Raw genomic sequence first — 19639 nt, forward strand, 5'->3', positions numbered from 1 at the left:
AACCTGATATGTCCTCCACGCCGGACCTAAGTTTGATCGGGGACAGCGAAGTGGAAACTTCTTCCCCAGTGCCAACAACCATTCTAACCCCCCCATCATGTTCCGCACCTTCCCAACGAAAAATGAAAAAAACATGGGAAAAAGCAACATCAGTACACAGAGCAGGAGGACATATTTCTGCAGCAAGCAGAACGCATCCTTCAGAAACAGCCGGATGATATTGATACTTTCACAGCACATATCAACAGTAGAATGCGTAAAATGGATGACCCAACAAAGAAAATTTCCATAGGCTCATGTATGAGCTATTAATAAGGTCACTAAATAGTAATTGACATGAGTCAACTTACATTGCAGACCCACTTCTGTATTCACCTGTCCCAACTGCCTATGTGAGGCCCCCTCAGCCCAGTTGGAGGTTACTCCCCCACCCAGTACCCCACCCACAAGCCAGACTATTTATACTACTTTGCTGGAGGCAGAGGATGATTTGCCCCGTTATTCATAACTATTAGGTATTTTTTTTTGTATTATTGTTGCCTGTACTATCATCAAATTTTATCACTCCCAATAGGTGCTGTATGCTATATGGTGGTGATGACGGTGATTGGACAAAGTCACAACACACATGGCATAAGTACAAATTGATGGAAGCTGGGGCCATAATCTGTACTTGTGCCATGTGTGTATTGGCCTGTTCAATTGATTGATAAAATTTGGTGATAGTACAGGCAACAATAATAAAAAGATAATACCTACCACCAAATTTTATCACTCCCTATAGGTAGGCTGCTGTATGTTATATGATGGGTCAGACGCCAGTTTGAACAGGTATCCAGAATATAAAGTCCAATTGGAAGGATAGAGATTTAGAGGGTAATCTCGCTAGAGCCGAAATGAGGTGGACCTTTAACCTTGACACGCTAATACCAGGGGGTTTAAATGCCGATTTCGAGCTAAAGTGGTTTTTACATTAAAATTTTAGTATGTTGATTTTATCCTATAAGGGACAGGTGACGATGTGATATCTATTTGGAAAATCACCACTATGTTTTTTATAAATATATATATATATATATATATACATACACAGTTTTTTTATACTGTATTTATTATAATGTATTTTAATTATTAGTACATAGTGCATTTATTGATATACACATCTACATTAAAAAAAAATATGCCCAAGTAGTTTACCTGCGGATTCAACCATTAATACTTGGGTATGTGAAACTGGAACACACAAAATATATACATTTAAAACCCCTCCAATCATGACCGAATAGCTTATTTGCGGAACTATCAGCACTTAATCCTAAATATGCGTTCCAGGAGATTGGAACACATTTTGGAACTTCCTGTATGTGACATACCAGCAACAGTAATTAGACTTCCAGCTTGCGTTCCACTGGAATTGAACGCGATCTCGGAAGTTCCAGTATGTGACACACTTCTGGTGAGGCGCAAGATAATCACATTGGATCTCCCTTGGTGCTGTGTGCCAAACCACTGTTCCCAGGGTTGGCGCATATAGCTCCTTTAGAGGGGATCTTCATACACTATATTTAAATTCAGTATTTTTTTATTGATTTTAAGAAAATAGAAACGAACATAACAAAAATACCCCCAAAAAATGTGGTAGACAATGAGAAATGAAAAAATACAGATATGCAGCACTGATAATAGCATATATCAAAAACAACATGTTGAAGAATATATATGAGCAAACAGGATATAAATGCAATCTCCAACAAATAATTGAATAGAACAGGTACCCGAAGGCGCCATCCAGATACCTGCAACTTGAACCAGCGTAAAAAAAAGGGGGACATGGAAAATAACCACACTATATTATACAAAATATATAAAAAGAAAATAAACCCCATCTACCAAAATAAATGATAAACCCAAAACAAACCACCCAATTATCCCCCACCCTGTATGACCTAACCCCAACCCAGACACACTTGGATCCCCAAAACATGCCACCCCCCAAATCTGTACTAGCTACCTAAGAAACTACCCCCCCTCCATCCATCCCTAATACAGGATATTAAAACAATGTAAATAACCAGGGCTATAAATTAATGACCTTAAGCTAGGTCAACTCAGCTCTCCCGTTTTAAAGAAAATAATTATTGAGCTCCCTCCATACAAATTACTTGAAACCGCACATTCAAATGTACAACAATCAGGATTATATAAACTATAAAATTAGTCTGGCCAGGCCTCAACCTCTTGCCAAAATAAAAACAGAAAAATTGACCTGTCCCATCCTACTCGGAAACAAATAGAAAAACAAGTAAAATATTTGAGTTTAAAATCTTGGAATCTCAAAACATCTAATATAAATAGAAGCAGAATTTTGTGGCAAACCATTGTAAGCCCAACACCCCCAGCCTCAAAATAGTTGACAAATACAGGCAGGTCCACAGCCAGTGGAAAAAATAAGTCCAGAATATCCTCTTTTGGAGAGGATATGAGAACAGCAGGAACAAGAGATTTAGGCACAGCCATCTCAGCCCCATCAGATATCAGCGAAGGAGCAGAACAGGAAGTCATGGTGTCCATCTATAACTTGATTTACTGAGAATATTCTGAGTAGATATTTCAATTGCCCGAAGGATCTGATACAAAGAACTGTCCATCTTTGAAGTGAGCGAGCTCGGATATATCCAATATATACATATATATGTGTGGAGCATAAATCAAGGATAAGTCCAGGATATCAAATAGCAGAATATTTGGAAAACAATTAGCTGATCACAGCTGAGGTGATGGGTGAGGAAGTCTTCCACAAAATGTACCAAACCAACAGGTTTAAGTCCAGGAAAGTAAATATCAGGAGATAGAAGGCGTTAGGCAGGAAGTTACCAGTGTGAAGAGAGACAAGTGTGATGATCATCCAGTCTGCATACTAAGAAGCATCAGCACCACAAGGACACTGAGAAGGCAGCCAGAAGGATCCCAGCAACAAAATGGCAACGGACCTCGTCTCAGGCACCCCAAACACCGGAGCTAGCAATTTGCGACCACGGAGAAATCAGCAGCAGGATGTGGCAGCAGAACTTCAGGAGACACTGCCGGAGGTAAGTATAAATCCAGTAAGCTAAACCCACTCCAGTAGGTAGTTGTGGGAGTCGGAACAGAATCACCAGGACAGGGTATAGAGGAAGGCCCGGCTTCAACGATAACTGAGGATAATGTCATAATATATCTTGCAGAGAGTCTCCCACGAAGCACAAAGCAGGCAGGAGAGATTACCCCACAGTAGGAGGCAATCTGGAGTGAAGAGAACCAAATACAGGATATTTTATCAGGATTTCAGCGGGAGAGCAGAGAAGATGCTGCCTATTCCTAGCTACTCCAGGCCACGCCCCTTCATACACTATATTTAATTAGTTTGAAAACATTCTAATTCACCAGATAATGGGATCGATGTGACATCCGGTTGGATCATGTGACCAGAGTAATGTAAATTGGCTCCAGTATAAAAGACAGGTAGGGTGCACCTCTCATTGGACCTTGAGAAAGATTACAGATCGAAACGCATTAGTTGTGAGAGGCCTACTGCACCATTAGGACATTGGGGGCAGTGAAATATCGCACTTCCAGTAAGGTACTTGGGTATATTTTTGGAGGCTGTTCCGGACAGTTCTTTTTGAAACTATATCCTTGATAACAGCTGTACCTGGATAATGTGATTTCTCCCCTCACTTTGGACTGTGTGCATATATTTTATGTTTTTATTTTTGACCTTGTGTGTTATTTGTGTATTTATAATAAATTCTGAAAATCAGTTGCTGGCTTATATTGGATACACACTGAGGATCTTTGGATGAAAGAAACCTTGATGTGCTTTATTTGCACTTGTTACAAGTGAGTTGGGTGCAATTTTATTGGAAGATACCTTTATATATTTTTCTCTACTGTATTTGAAGTGGGTAGCGTACATCTAACCTTTTTCTCTGGCCTTATGTTGAACTTTTACACTGTGAGAAGTTTTAAGAAAAATATTTCTTTTTAGGATTTCTACCATATTGACTATATGTGAGTGTGGTACGTCGCTATATCTTAGAAAATCATAGAGAAAAATTCATCTTCCACAAGAGTTTTTGTGTATGAAAATATATATGAACTTTGGAAACAATTCTACACAGATGTGCTTTTTGTCCCTTCTATTTTATGTATACGCATTGTCTGAAGAGGAAACGTGCTAAGAAGTGACAAGCTATAAAGGACTTTTATGAGTATATATTATTTATGTTATAAGCGATCTAAGAACACTATCTATATTTCAAACTGTATATGTCTAATTTTCTTGTATTTGGGCAAGACGAGGTAGAATTTTTTGGAGCTGCTATTATTAGATTTGCGCCCCATTTGTTCCAATAACTTCTCTACAATTATATAGTTTTCAAAAAACAAAAAAACAACTTTTTTCTTTCACAAGAAACAAATGTCTAGTGTTTTTTTTTTCTGTACCTTGCATTACTGGTACTGCAGCACTTTATCGATAGCCTTGCAGGTCTCCGGGATGATGATGCCCAAGGACTGAGGTGAGATGAGTCTCCCAAACTTCAGGTTTTCCAGTGACCTTCCTGTAGCCAGGTACCTCAGGGTAGCCACCAGCCTCTCTTTAGCAGGGATTTCCCTCCGACACTTTGTGTCCTGCCTCCAGATGTGGGGGGTCACCATACTCAGCAACTCCTGGAAAGTAGCGTCATCCATGCGCACGTAGTTGCGGTAGTCGTCCGGGTTGTACTCCTTGATCTCCATCAGCAGGGACATGTGAGAGCGAGTATCCCTTTGCAGTAGCCACTCTTTGGTCCAGCATGCTCTCCTACTTTGCTGGGCCCTCTCCTGGATCACCTTGACCCCAGCTTGGGTGACCAAACACTTTATACTGATAATTTCCCACCAATCGTGAAGATCCTTGTATGTTGTTTGGTAAACTCATGATTTATCGTGCACGATCTCCCGATTTAGAATTCTGACACGATTCATGATAGATCATGTGTCAAATTGGCAGCTTTTTTGACCTAATCGTGACCACAACTGCCGGGAAGCTCCAGGGAAGAGTTCAGGGGAAATTGTACACAATGTCAGATCGTGAGTACATCGCTATGAGTGTAGGCACCTTTAGTAGTTTTAATGGGTAGGGGCTTCTCACATTGCAACATATTTTGAAAGGGCATGGAGGTAGCCGCTAGACTCTGTAGAGTTAGAGTATGTCTACCCATGGAGGAGGCATAGGAGGCACTTGTATCGCCTGACATGTTGTGGCAACCCCATAGGGGGAATTACTGCCAAGGCTGAGGCGGTCTGCTATAGTAGCTAACACCTGTGAGAAGGAAGCCCAGGGGGTTCCTGGGCAGGGGCTGATTGGCCTGGTATGTTATAACACGTTGCACATAGCCCATCCTGAATTAAATCCTCCTGAGTTAAGCCTGCTGTACAGGATTTGCATGAGAGCAGTATACTGTAGGTGCAGCAAATTTCTTGCTACCCTTGCCTTTGCTAGATGTAGCTGCAGGATAGTATAGCACACAATATGGCACTGAGTAGCATGCAACCACTAAGTATGTGACAGCTTTTCACAAATACAAGTGTATATGTAGTACAGTGTCCCTGCCTTAGTTTAGATACACCTGCAGGGGAACACAGCACAGAATATGGCCCTGAGCAGAGTGCAATAACCCAGTATGTGACAGCCTTCACAAATACAAGTAGATGTGAAGTACAGTGGACCCTCTATACACAGATGTTAGGGTTTATAGTGAGACAAAAGGGAAAGGTATAAGCTGACAGAACAGTGAGAATACACAGACAGCGCTAGCATAAGTCACATACAATGCAGAAATCAATATAACTGCAAAGGGCACTACAATCAGCTACTCAGACCGCAGTATCAGGTAGGCTTTAGTGCTACATAACCTGGCTCTTAGGAGGTATGAGGGGACCAGGCCCAGCGTTCCCAGAGACAGCTGTGGCTGTCACAAACTAGAAAAGGGAAGTCGGGGAATATATTTTGAGCACAGGATCATAGAAACAGTATAGATGATATAAAACAGTGTATAATTATCCACAATTTTTCAGAATTATACCCTAGTCAGGGTATCACAAATAATAGGCGTGGAGGTGCTCCCCTGAATATATAGACATGGGAAATTGGTTTCGAAGAGAAAAAGAACTCTGTTTGGGAACACTCAAAGACAAATATTGATAAAGATAAAATAAAAGCTACGTTTTAAGTTTATCAATATTTGTATTTGAGTGCCCCAAAAAGTTATTTTTCTCTTCGAAACAGCTGTGGCTGTGCCTGAAGAAAATGGATGCCAGGGATCTGAGGGGGCATAGGAGGATGAACAGCTCAGGGCGGCAAGTTGAGGGGCCACATGAAGGGTGAGCTGACATCCCCTGGCTGATTATTAACCACTGGGATGCTGGACTCCCACTCCAATATGTACCCTGGTGGTGCCGTTGAGTTCCAGATACACTGTTGTCCACACTCAGCGCCTCCGGCCTGTCCCCTCAGATGGAGGTAAGTGCTGAAATGCGGGTTACCGCTTCTGTCCCCTGAAGTTTTGGCTGCAGCCTGGGGTCCATCCACAGGGCCCGCTAGCACGGTCCCAGGGAGCCCTGCCGAGTCGCTGCAGAGGGGTGATGGAGCGGCAGCACAGACGTCTAGTGCTGCTTGCTCATTGTAGAAAAAAAAAGTAAAAAAATAAAATTAAAAGCTTGGGTTGCATAATGCAGCCCACCGTTATAGATGTGATCCAGCTCCTGCCGGACACCTGGCAAACTGATTTGCCTCAGGCTCAAGGTATAGGAAAGGACTGGAGCATTCTGAGAGTCCAAAAGCTTAACTGGTGTCCGGTCTTCATCCACCATCTACACTTCCCTTCCCCCCAATGTCTCCCTGTGGAGCCCTATGGAAGCTGAAGAAGAAACAAGGTTTTGCACTAATTAATTCCACCTATTAACTACACAAGTACTAGGCATGGCAGAACCAATAATGATCAAGACGCAACAAAAAAAATTTAACAAATCTTTTTACACTCAACAAAAAATATTTTAAATCCCAATAAGCATATATATAAAAATATAGGCACTGAATAATATGCTCACTGGATCTCACTTCTAGATAAAGATGGATCGTAACTTCCCAAGGTAATAATATCTTATTATTACATATGATCGCTCTCATGTGTCCAGTTGAAAACAATGTTTGTTATAAAAATCAATCTGGTTGGTATCTCATCAAATAACTCCTGTATGATAAATACAGACCTCTGGGTTTATATTAATGAGAGCTGTATCCAGCCATTTCTGTGTCCAGCTGTGGAGTTCCTCTAAAGGACTGTAAGTATATGCCCAGCTTCAATCTCAATGTTCACGCTTGGCTATAGAGAGTGGCTCAGCATAATTTGTGTTAGGTATATTTGGTCTATTCATTAACTCAAACACAGATATACTGAATAAAAATAAAAGCTTTTAATTATACTTTAATTATACTTCCCTTAGTTAATTAGCTTATGACATTCCCTCAAATCCCAATAGTAGAAAGTAGATGTTGGTCTGGCATTTTGTACATGGAAATCCATATTACAATGTAGCAGGTATATTGTATTAGTACATACTGCACAATATTAAGTTACATAAATAGATCTTAATAGCATCATCCTCTAATCTCAGTTAAGAGAAGTAGACAAAAAGTAGTTTATTTAAAATAAAAGATACATATACTGGAGACACCACCTGGAGCACCAGGGACACCCACATAAAGGACAGTCCTCTCTCCTCACTGTTGTGTCCTGATGGTGTGTGACAGCTTTTATTTTTCTCTAGCAAATTAATCTGATATAACTGTTTATATCATCCCATTGCTCTGGGCACATGGCCTCCCTGCAGCATATAATAGGTATTACATAGAGGGGAGGAGGTGGGTGGCAGGAACTGGTCTGTCAGGTCTCAGACCTTATGATCTATTATTAGATGACAGCACTCTTAGCCACTGTTCCTCATGACTTCCTACACACTTTTATACCATTCAGGTGATCCAATACCAAATTGCTATAAAGGCTACAGTTACTAAATAACTCAAGTATACAATTAATGGTTTAATGAGATTAGTTTTGTAATTTCTAACAATCAGATCATGAGAATAGCTAATCTGGGTAATGTCTGTGATGTTTAACAAGATATGATTTTTGCTTAAAACATTTCCCACACTCAGATCATGGAAATGGTTTCTTACCTATGTGACTTCTCTGATGTTTAACAAGATATGATTTTTGCTTAAAACATTTCCCACACTCAGATCATGGAAATGGTTTCTTACCTATGTGACTTCTCTGATGTTTGACAAGATATGATTTTTGCTTAAAACATTTCCCACACTCAGATCATGGAAATGGTTTCTTACCTATGTGACTTCTCTGATGTTTAACAAGATTTGATTTTTGTGAAAAACATTTTCCACACTCAGAACATGGAAATGGTTTCTCACCTGTATGACGTCTCTGATGAGCAACAAGATCTGATTTTTGTGTAAAACTTATTCCACACTCAGAACATGGAAATGGTTTCTCACCTGTATGACGTCTCTGATGTATAACAAGATTTGATTTCTGTGTAAAACATTTCCCACACTCAGTGCATGGAAATGGTTTCTCACCTGTGTGACTTCTCTGATGTGCAACAAGATTTGATTTTAGTGAAAAACATTTCCCACACACAGAACATGGAAATGGTTTCTCACCTGTATGACGTCTCTGATGTATAACAAGATCCGATTTTTGTTGGAAACATTTCCCACACTCAGAACATGGAAATGGTTTCTCACCTGTGTGAGTTCTATGATGTTTAACAAGATCTGATTTTTGTTGGAAACATTTCCCACACTCAGAACATGGAAATGGTTTCTCACCTGTATGACATCTCTCATGTGAAACAAGATCTGATTTCTGTGTAAAACTTACTCCACACTCAAAGCATGGAAATGGTTTCTCACCTGTGTGAGTTCTCTGATGTTTAACAAGTTGTGATTTTTGTGTAAAACATTTCCCACACTCAGAACATGGAAACGGTTTCTCACCTGTGTGACTTCTCTGATGCAAAAAAAGTTGAGATTTTAGTGAAAAACATTTCCCACATTCAGTGCATGGAAATGGTTTCTCACCTGTGTGAGTTCTTTGATGTATAACAAGATGTGATTTCCCTATAAAACATTTCCCACACTCAGAACACGAAAATGGTTTCTCACTTGTGTGACTTCTCTGATGTCTAACAAGATCAATTTTATATGTAAAACATTTCCCACACTCATTGCATGGAAATGGTTTCTCACCAGTGTGAACTCTCTCATGTATAACTAGTTTTGATTTGTATGTAACATATTTCCCACACTCAGAACATGGAAATGGTTTCTCACCTGTGTGGCTTCGCAGATGTCTAATAAGCTGTGATTTGTTTGTAAAACATTTCCCACATTCGGAACATGAAAATAGTTTCTCACCTGTGTGACTTCTCTGATGTGTAACAAGATGTGATTTATATTTAAAACATTTCTCACACTCAGAGCATGGAAATGGCCTATCACCTGCCTTAGCTGGCTGCTGGGTAATAGGCTTTGTATTCTGTGTAAAACATTTGTCATCTATAGAAGAGGGAAACACTTTATCTACTCTAAGAGCTGCGATAGAGGTACCAGGAGAACATTCCTCATTATAAGCAGGATCAGGAGATACATCTGCACTGTGAGGTACTGGATGTATAATTGGGGTAATGGGGTATTCTCTTGGAGAATCTTCTTTGATGTCATTATCTTCTATTTCACAATCTGGAGATAAATATAGATTTTCCTTCAAGATATTCCTACTGTTACCTCCATCTGCTGGGAATAAAATAAATATATGACTGATGCCACATAAATTTAATTTTCCAATAAAGACTTATCAAATGACCTTAAATCACCATCAAATGGATAAACTCACGATGCTCCAAGGCACAATATAAAACTCATCACCTGACATTTTATGCTCCGTTATACATAGAGCAGGGATTACAGCTTTATTATAATCATTTGTGCTGGGAATTACTCTGTAATATGACAGCAACGTGTGGTGATAATACAGCTATAACATGTGCTGGGAATTACTCTGTAATATGACAGCAACGTGTGGTGATAATACAGCTATAACATGTGCTGTAATATATCAGACCGGTGTTTATATAAAATTACAGCAGAAATGTGAGAATAATACGGCTGCCTCCAGGCTTGTAGGTAAGATGAGCAATATCCAGGAGAACTGTACCTGCGGCAATGCAGAGGTCTTACCTCTAGAACAAGCTATGGCTACATATACATTGTACACACTGGTGCTCGTATATGTACCCAGCACCTGCTGCTCTGAGCCTGCAAGTTACACGCTGTCCTGATAATGTACACGGTGCTGCTATACATTACAGGTGTGTCATAGTGTAATTATTACATATACATTGTACACACTGGTGCCCATATATATACCCAACACCTGATGCTCTGATCCTGCAAGTTACACGCGGTCCCACTATAAAGTACAGAAGTGTCATAGTGTAAATATTGCTATGCCTGTGCAGCCTTGCAGTCCATCAGTACGTGTGCCTCATACCTCACTGCTCCTACACAGTCCTGCCTCCTCAGCCTTTCTTTTCCCACACAGCTTATCAGTGCATTTGTTCTGTGCCTCCTATCCTGCCTCTGTGCTCTACTCCCCATGGCTCACTCCATTCCGCTATCCACCAATAAGTCTGCCTTATATATCTTGTGACCATTTTAGTTTCCAAATATCCGTTTACATATGTGCAAGATTACTGGGACTTGTAGTTCAAGTCCATTATTTATAACAATTTCATTATTGCCCCCGAGTGCGCTGTATCACTGCTCAATAAATCTGTTAGTACCTGTCCAGTGTCAGGACTGGGGAATCTGTATTGCTCAGTAGCGGCTCAGGTATCTGCTCAATGATTTTATATATATAGATAGATAGAGAGAGAGAGAGAGAGAGAGAGAGAGAGAGAGAGAAACCACAGTCGCAGAGGCTGGAGGTAATAATTGTTGTACTCAAGTCAAGTTTTAAAAAGATGCATATATATGTATATGTGTACACTCCCAGACTGATTTATTAATTATTAACTTCTTTTGACTAGTATACGCTAGTCCACTAAGAAACATAAAGCAGACCGTGACATATAAGATTATTTTAATGTGAGCTGTCTATTGAAAATAAACATCTCAAAAACGTTTTTATTGAGATAGTGTTTTATCACATTCCAATTTACAAATTAAACATTAAGTACAATTTCTGCATAGACTTGATTTATGCAGTCTATACTCCCTCCTGTTTGAATCTCTTATCAGTATTTTAAATGGTTGTACTCAAAATCAAATATTTTAATTAACAGCTGGATTGAATGTAGCTCATTTAGAATGCTATTTAAGTATCTGGACATGATTACATTGTATCCACCTTGAAAAAGATGTCCTTGAGATGTTGAAACGCGTAGGTGTTATTCTATGCTAAAAATCCCGTGGATACGGCTCAACTCAACTCCTGTCTGCAACTCTAAAGACCTGTGGATTTCTGCCGGCAGCACCCGGCTCAACCATCTCCCAGGGAGTAGCAAACATCATCCCCACCAACGAGCAAGGGCTCACTTGGAAGCCAGCTGGGGAAACGGACCCTACCTCATTGCTGCACTGCCTGGAGGTATACGGAGCACAAGACAGAAATTTCAATTCGGCCGCAGGCTAACACCTAGGTCCTTCTCCCAGAACCAATACAGCTGGAGCTGTGAGTGGCACCGAGCGGGGACTTCATCATCTGCGACCCCAGAATACTAACGGACAACCACCTATCGCAGACGCTCCCCGCTGGTCAGGTTGAGCATTTAAACATCCAGGCACAAGTTGTGTATTTCCAATGGTCTCCGTTATACACTCTGGCAATAAGGGACAGGAGTTTTACAGGTATTATACCAATTGAAAGAACTCTTTCCACCTATCTAATTGTATAGGCTAATTAGCCTCACTATTAATTAGTGACTATCTTAAAGACTACACTTTCAATATCTGGAGAAAGGAGAGAATCTAATATTGGGCCATATCCAGGGATTATACATTTCATGCTACATGTTCATTATTAATATTGTTAAGGTTGTTATTGTTTTACTTGAGGTCACTTGTTGACACTATTAATATGATTGATTTATAAATAAATGTTTATGCATCTTTTTAAAACTTGACTTTAGTACAACAATTATTACCTCCAGCCTCTGTGACTGTGGTTATATATATATATATATTTATAAGGGCGACTACCTCAGACAGCTGCATTGAGACTGAAGAGAATCTATCAACTCCTAAGCGCCTGGGTTTTATATTTGTTTGTATTTACCTGCTCAATGATGGTACAGAAGGTTTGCAGTAAAGAGGGTCGAATATAAGCAGCAGGGCGATATAACGTAGATTATACCATAATAGTCAGAACCAAGAATGGTACTAATAATAGACACTGGGCTGGACTGAGGCCAGATTTGCAGGTAGAGGACAGATGGGACTATACTAGGGAAACACACTCAGACCAGGGTGGACCTTGAGTTGGAGAAAATACCAGAGATGGAAGGAGATCAGGCTTAGTGATAATACTGGTGCTGGAGTAGGACCAGACTTGGAGATCACACTGGAGCCAGACATTGAAAATAACACTGGAGACGGAGTGACCCAAACTTTGATGAATACACAGGAGCCGGAGTCGTTAGAATCACAGGTACAACTTTAGCATGGGAGCTGGAACCAGATGCATGTATTAGTAACAAAGCTCAGGCACTGAATGCTGACAGGAGCAAGGCTTTATATCGACTGTCACAGGGATTGGTTGATGCTGTCAGGTGGCCGCTGACCTGGATACCCATTGGAGACATAGTGGACAGCTGACCAGGACCAACATGGCAATGCCCAACCCCGAGCCCCCTGAGGCCACCAGCACACGGAGGACCCCTCAGTGACACATCTAGTCGGATAGGAGCCACCATAACCATATTCAGTGTCCAAAGCCAGTGTGAACGCTGCCGGAGCTCCCGACCCGAGACCACCATCAAGCAGAGGACCCGCCAGCAGCACTCTCCGCGATACCCCAGAGGTGGGTAAGGTTCCTGACATTGAGTGGGCGGCTGCACTTCTAAGTGTACTCGTGGCAGTGCCGTCTACCGTAACCCAGTCATCGGATTTCCGAATGCCGAGACAACACCAGCGCCAAAATCCTGACAAGACTCGGGATGCCGACGTTAGGATCCCGGGAGACGGCATCCCGATCGTAAGGACACCGTGGAAAAATATCAGTCTTGGGAGACGGGGGGGTCTTAGACGCCCCTGGGGGTGTTAGCATTAGGCTGCAGGAGGGGAGAGGTTAGGGTTAGGCTCCTGGCAGTGGGGGGCTAGGTTCAGGCACCACCAGGGGGAGGTTTAGGGTTAGGCACTAAGGGGGGAGGCTTAGGCACTTACCGGGGGGTTAGTATTTGGGTACAGTAAAGGAGGGTAAGGGTTAGGGGTTAAATAGGACAGGGGAACAGTACTCACCGTTCCGCTGTCGGGATTTGAACATAAGTGTTGCCGCTGTCAGTGTACTAACAGCCGGCATCCCGTCCATCGGTATTTCATACCGATTCTGGCTAGCCATGTCTTTCTCTGGCCTCCATACAGTTAACATTACTTTATTGTACAGATGAGCCCACAAACCCTTAGAGTTTGTATCTATCATTAACACAGTCCATTCCATTTCTGAGGAACCACCATTTCACCTAATCTTTGATATTACTTTAAAAAAAATTGAATCGCCCCCTGAAAATAAATCTTACAGACTCCATATAAAAATGTTTGTTCCTTGCAAAGTGATTGAGTCTCAGGAGATCTCACACAATCAGAGATACTTCTGCGTTTTTTCTTTCAGCTAGAAAATATTTGTCAGTTCTCTTCTGGGAAGCGCAGAACATTTGTTTCTCCGGGTGTCAGCTGATACCGTGATCTTCTGCACTTGAGATTATGGGTTTTGTGACATTACATAAATAGTTCTTGGGCACTACTTGGAATTCTGTTTTGCATCCAGTAGAAGAGATTTTCATGGTTCAGAAACTAGGCAGATCTTCTTGACCAATTCTTATTTAGAAAATGGCAAATGGTTCAGATTGTGGGTAAAGAGTCCACGTGACCAATCGTCAACAGTATTGTTGAATGTGTGGTGTCCATGGACATCAAAGAAGTGCCTGCTCCAAATCTGGAAGGGACCATAGTTTCTTCTGGGACTGACCGGTACACATTACATCACTTTCAGTTTTGTGCCTTTCGTCCAGGGAGTAGTGAAGACTGTCCTTCTCAGATCACAGGGTAGGGGGCGTGGTGGGGGGGAATGGGACTTCTATCCATTAGCTAGATGATTGGCTAAACAAGGTGGAATTCCCAACCTTGTCATCTATGGGACAGCAGTTCCACCTTACCTGTGCACCACCAACCCGTTGTGCTGGGACTCCTCAGAGCAAGAGAGGTGTCTACAACACAGATGGCCATGGAAATAAGGTAAGTTTTCGGGAAGGCTTATATGAACTAGGTGCATAAGGACAGGGAGGTGTACTAACTTAATGGTGAGGGTAGGTTCTAATTATTGGTGTGAGTAATTTTATTTATGAAGGGACTATTTAATTTAATACAGGTTGAGTCTCCCAGATCCAAAATGCTTGGGACCAGGGGTATTTTGGATACTGGATTTTTCCGTATTTTGGAATATTTACATACCATAATGAGTGAACTCGAGGCTGGGATCCAAGTCTAAACACAGAACGCATTTATGTTTCATATACACACAGCTTGAAGGTAATTTCATACATTAGGTTTAATAACTTTGTGCATTACACAAAGTTTGTTCACACTGAACCATCAGAGAGGAAAGGTGCCACTATCTCAGTCATGCTAAAAAAAATTCCATATTTTAGAATATTCCGTATTTCTGGATATGGGAGCTTTAACCTTTAGTGAGATTATGATGGTGCCTTTTAATTCATGGTGGAATGGATGGAACTTTCTACTGGTGTGTTTTAAGATAGGTACAGCTGGAGCGATGTCGGGCCGATATGCCGTTCCACAGTGATCGTGGTGAGTGACAAAATATGTGGGTCCCAGCGACCCTCCACTTTAAAAAAATGGGGTCCTTCCTGACCATTTCTGGGTCCCAAAATAATTTATGCTTTAGAGCTCCACATATATCTCTCAGACCTCCCCTAACCCCTTACAAATGATGCCACACAGCCATGCCCGGCCTTTACACATTATGCCGCACATTAATACCCTTTAGTCACCCTATGCATTGCCCCTAGTAGTCCCCCTATGCATTGCCCCCAGTAGTCGTCCCCCTATGCATTGCCCCTAGTAGTTGACCCCCTACGCATTGCCCCCAGCAGTAATCCTGCCTATGCAGTGCCCGCAGTAGTAATTCCCCCTATGCAGTGCCACCAGTAGTTGACCCCCTATGCATTGCACCCAGTATTGGCCCACCTATTCACCTTTTAGTGACCTGGGCCTAATGCCAAGGTCACTTACACCTATTTGTGGGGCAGACACCTTAAATTGGGCCTAATGCCCCCTATGTAGCCCGGACCTTGTGCCCACCTATATACCCACAGGCCTATTGCCTGACTTTATCCCACGGGCCTAGTGCCCGACAACCCTGGTGGTCTAGGGAGGGGTTAAATAACGGTGGCCCAAGGCCGCCTACCTGTACGGTGGAAGAGGCTGCGGGGTGGAGCTTCGTTAGCTCTTTTACTTTCCACCCTCGCAGTCCTCTCTGGTCCTCAACTTCATCCTTCTGGCCAGCGGCGCCGCCTCTTCCTTTCTTCCTTCTTGATCACGCTGTCTTCTGGCCTCTTGCGCGGCCGCCAGAACTGTTCCCGCGCCGCTCTTCTCTTCGGAAGGTCTTCACTCCTCTCCTCCGCCGGCTATACTGAAGTTTCCTCCTCAGCGGCGTCTAATTCAAGACACCACGAGTGGGCGGGGCTATGATTGGCTCATTGCGCCTGCCTCCTTATTGGCTGCTGGCTCGCGGAAAGTGCCAAACTGCTGCCGCTACTTGGCTTCCAGGCAGCGAGCTCCGCAGCCGTGCAGTCTGACTCTCATTGGCTGCTATAACAGACAGCGTTGTGTCTTTCTCTGCAGGGGGACGCGCTGTGCTGCAGCCAGCTGTCAGGGATTGGCCACAGCACAGCGCATCCCCAGGGACCCAACTACTTTATAAAAGTGAGACCCCAGTGCCCAATATCGGGTAAAATACGCGCTATAGTGCGTATTTGCGAACACTGGTTTCATAACGACATATTGCCTACATCACTCAGTGTGTACTGGCGATTGTGCACTCCCATGATCGTGTTGCACATCAAACCTAGCGATATCGCTTACAGCCAGTGCATGGTTAATGAATGATGTAACGGTAATCGTTCCGTTGTTCATTAAAGTGATCCAGTGTGGGCGCACAATCACTGTTCACAGGTGATGTCTAAATGAATGCCCGTTACTCGAGTGTGTACCCAGGCTTAGAGTACTGGGGGTAATTATTCTGTGCTATATTGTATAATCATATATCACTGAAATATACATTGTCCTCATTAGTCTGTACTGGCAGAGGAGGGTGTAGATTAAGAGATTATTATAATGACTGTGCAAGGAGAATATGTGACTCTATTATGTAATAAGTGATTACTACTACTACTACTACTGTGCCGATATCTGTACGGATTTCCTCCTCCTTACACTGCTGATCACCCCTCACATACATCTCTTTTTCTCTCTCTATATCTCCTGCCTTCATATCAGTCACATACGTCTCTTCTTCTCCCTCCATATCAGTCACACATGTCTCTTCTTCTCCCTCTATATCTTCTGCCTTCATATCAGTCACATACGTCTCTTCTCCCTCTATATCTTCTGCCTTCATATCAGTCACATACGTCTCTTCTCCCTCTATATCTTCTGCCTTCATATCAGTCACATACGTCTCTTCTTCTCCCTCTATATCTTCTGCCTTCATATCAGTTACATACGTCTCTTCTTCTCCCTTTGTGTCTTCTGTCTTATTATCAGTCAGGGCTTCACCCTAAATTAAGCAAAAAAAACAAATAAAACTTTAATATCAATAAAATCACACCCTACTAAACAATAGAATATCATTAAAACAACGAAAGATAGTAATCTCATGCACATTCGCTGGAATATACATTACATTCCTGTAAGTGACGAGTCAGGAAAACTTTCCTCATCAGTGGACACAGTGGTCTCAAAAACAAATATAAATAGAGGAATATAGTGAAGCACAGTTTAATTATAAACATATACAAATAAAACAACAAAAGAAGAAAATCATAGGGGTATCCCCAGTCAGCTGAAAGAAAAACAATTACCAGCTGTGGCAAAGAACTGGCAACGGACAGTTCTTAATAAGCAGTTTGGTGTGTTGTCACCGTGTAGTGTCCGGACGCTGCACGAGTGGCTCCGCTTCCAACCTCTGGTATAAGTCCTTGGTCGCGGACGATGATCTGCTTCAAATTTTTAAGCTGGCACCTAGATTTTACAAAAATGTGTCAAGCCCTGGTAAAGGTATACATAGGAGGCAATTATAGTAGTATAGGTATACACAGGAGGCAATTATAGTAGTAGTGTAGGTATATATAGCAGGTAATTATAGTAGTAGTGTAGGTATATATAGGAGGTAATTATAGTAGTAGTGTAGGTATATATAGGAGGTGTAATCAGTGGGATAAATAGTTAATTTCTACATAGGCATATAAGTTGTAACACACACCTATACCCCTTGCTAGGCCTCTTTGAGGTTTGAAATGAGATGGTCTTAATACAGTTGCTGTTTTACCATAGAATGGTCAAATGACCTTTTGGGGTCAAAGAAGATATAAATTGAGGCCTAGCTCCCACCTGCCATTTCTACAACTATAAGTATAATGAGCCATTCATAGCCTACATGTTCTTATCAGTAGTGAACCACATTCCACTCTAAGATTTGTAGAGATGCTATGCATTATGGGTAATTAACTGATGTCCAGACTCTATACAAAGGAGCCTTGAAATAGAGTTCATCTCCAGACATTAGGATACGTCATTACTGTATTCTCTTTGTCTGAATATCTTAGTGCTTACGGAGCATGTGCAATAGAGATAAGTTTGGTCAATGCTATGCTGGACCAAGGAGTGCTTGATACCTAGCACTGTATGTAACTGATATGGGCTTAATATCCGGCAAGCCAACACCCCAGACTAGGGTATATAAACCAGAGGTACACAAAGGACCCATTAGCTCATGTATGGACCTAAGACTCTGCAGTAGAGGTGCCTGCAATGTAAATTGAATTATCTGGGCGTTGGAAAACGAGGGCTCCCCAGAGAGAAGATAAGATGAAGTACATCTTATGCTGAAGATGATGATTTACCGGTGTCATCTGAATACATAGACAAAAGTTGAGTATACTGTATACTTTGTATGTTGTTTGTTTATTGTTTGTTTGTTACTTGTAAATAAAGTGTGTTCATTTGTACTCACTCATATTGGTCACATGTGTGTACTATTTCATTCCGATCAGAACGAAACCCACCGTTATGCAGGAGGTAATTATAGTAGTAGTGTAGGTATATATAGGAGGTAATTATAGTAGTGGTGTAGGTATATATAGGAGGTAATTATAGTAGTGGTGTAGGTATATATAGGAAGTAATTATAGTAGTGGTGTAGGTATATATAGGAGGTGATTACAGTAGTAGTGTAGGTATATACAGGAGGTAATTATAGTAGTGGTGTAGGTATATATAGGAGGTAATTATAGTAGTAGTGTAGGTATATATAGGGGGTAATTATAGTAGTGGTGTAGGTATATATAGCAGGTAATTATAGTAGTAGTGTAGGTATATATAGGAGGTAATTATAGTAGTAGTGTAGGTATATACAGGAGGTAATTATAGTAGTAGTGTAGGTATATATAGGGGGTAATTATAGTAGTAGTGTAGGTATATATAGGAGGTAATTATAGTAGTAGTGTAGGTATATATAGGAGGTAATTATAGTAGTAGTGTAGGTATATATAGGAGATAATTATAGTAGTAGTGTAGGTATATATAGGAGGTAATTATAGTAGTAGTGTAGGTATATATAGGAGATAATTATAGTAGTAGTGTAGGTATATATAGGAGGTAATTATAGTAGTAGTGTAGGTATATACAGGAGGTAATTATAGTAGTAGTGTAGGTATATATAGGAGGTAATTATAGTAGTAGTGTAGGTGTATATATAGCAGGTAATTATAGTAGTAGTGTAGGTATATATAGGAGGTAATTATAGTAGTAGTGTAGGTATATACAGGAGGTAATTATAGTAGTAGTGTAGGTATATATAGGGGGTAATTATAGTAGTAGTGTAGGTATATATAGGAGGTAATAATAGTAGTAGTGTAGGTATATATAAGAAGTAATTATAGTAGTAGTATAGGTATATATAGGAGGTAATTATAGTAGTAGTGTAGGTATATATAGGAGGTAATTACAGTAGTAGTGTAGG

General features: G+C 41.2%; 2 protein-coding genes across 2 annotated transcripts in view; one reads left to right on the forward strand and one right to left on the reverse strand.

The window, feature by feature from the left end:
- Positions 1 to 17172, reverse strand: part of LOC148436361 (uncharacterized) — a 69291-nt gene extending 52119 nt beyond the window's left edge. The window contains exons 1-4 of the mRNA XM_088464963.1: positions 16800 to 17172; position 15862; positions 9702 to 9898; positions 8429 to 9464 (exon numbers count right to left, since the gene is read on the reverse strand). Of these exons, the coding sequence (XP_088321089.1) occupies positions 8429 to 9464; positions 9702 to 9898; position 15862; positions 16800 to 17111 (1546 nt within the window). The 5' untranslated portion in view covers positions 17112 to 17172. The remainder of the gene's footprint in view (positions 1 to 8428; positions 9465 to 9701; positions 9899 to 15861; positions 15863 to 16799) is intronic.
- Positions 1 to 19639, forward strand: part of LOC148436362 (uncharacterized) — a 98154-nt gene that overhangs the window by 32326 nt on the left and 46189 nt on the right. The gene's annotated exons all lie outside the window — the stretch shown is intronic.

The sequence above is a fragment of the Taudactylus pleione genome, unplaced genomic scaffold (assembly GCF_031769625.1).
Source record: "Taudactylus pleione unplaced genomic scaffold, aTauple2 ptg001781l, whole genome shotgun sequence".
Lineage (NCBI taxonomy): Eukaryota > Metazoa > Chordata > Amphibia > Anura > Myobatrachidae > Taudactylus > Taudactylus pleione.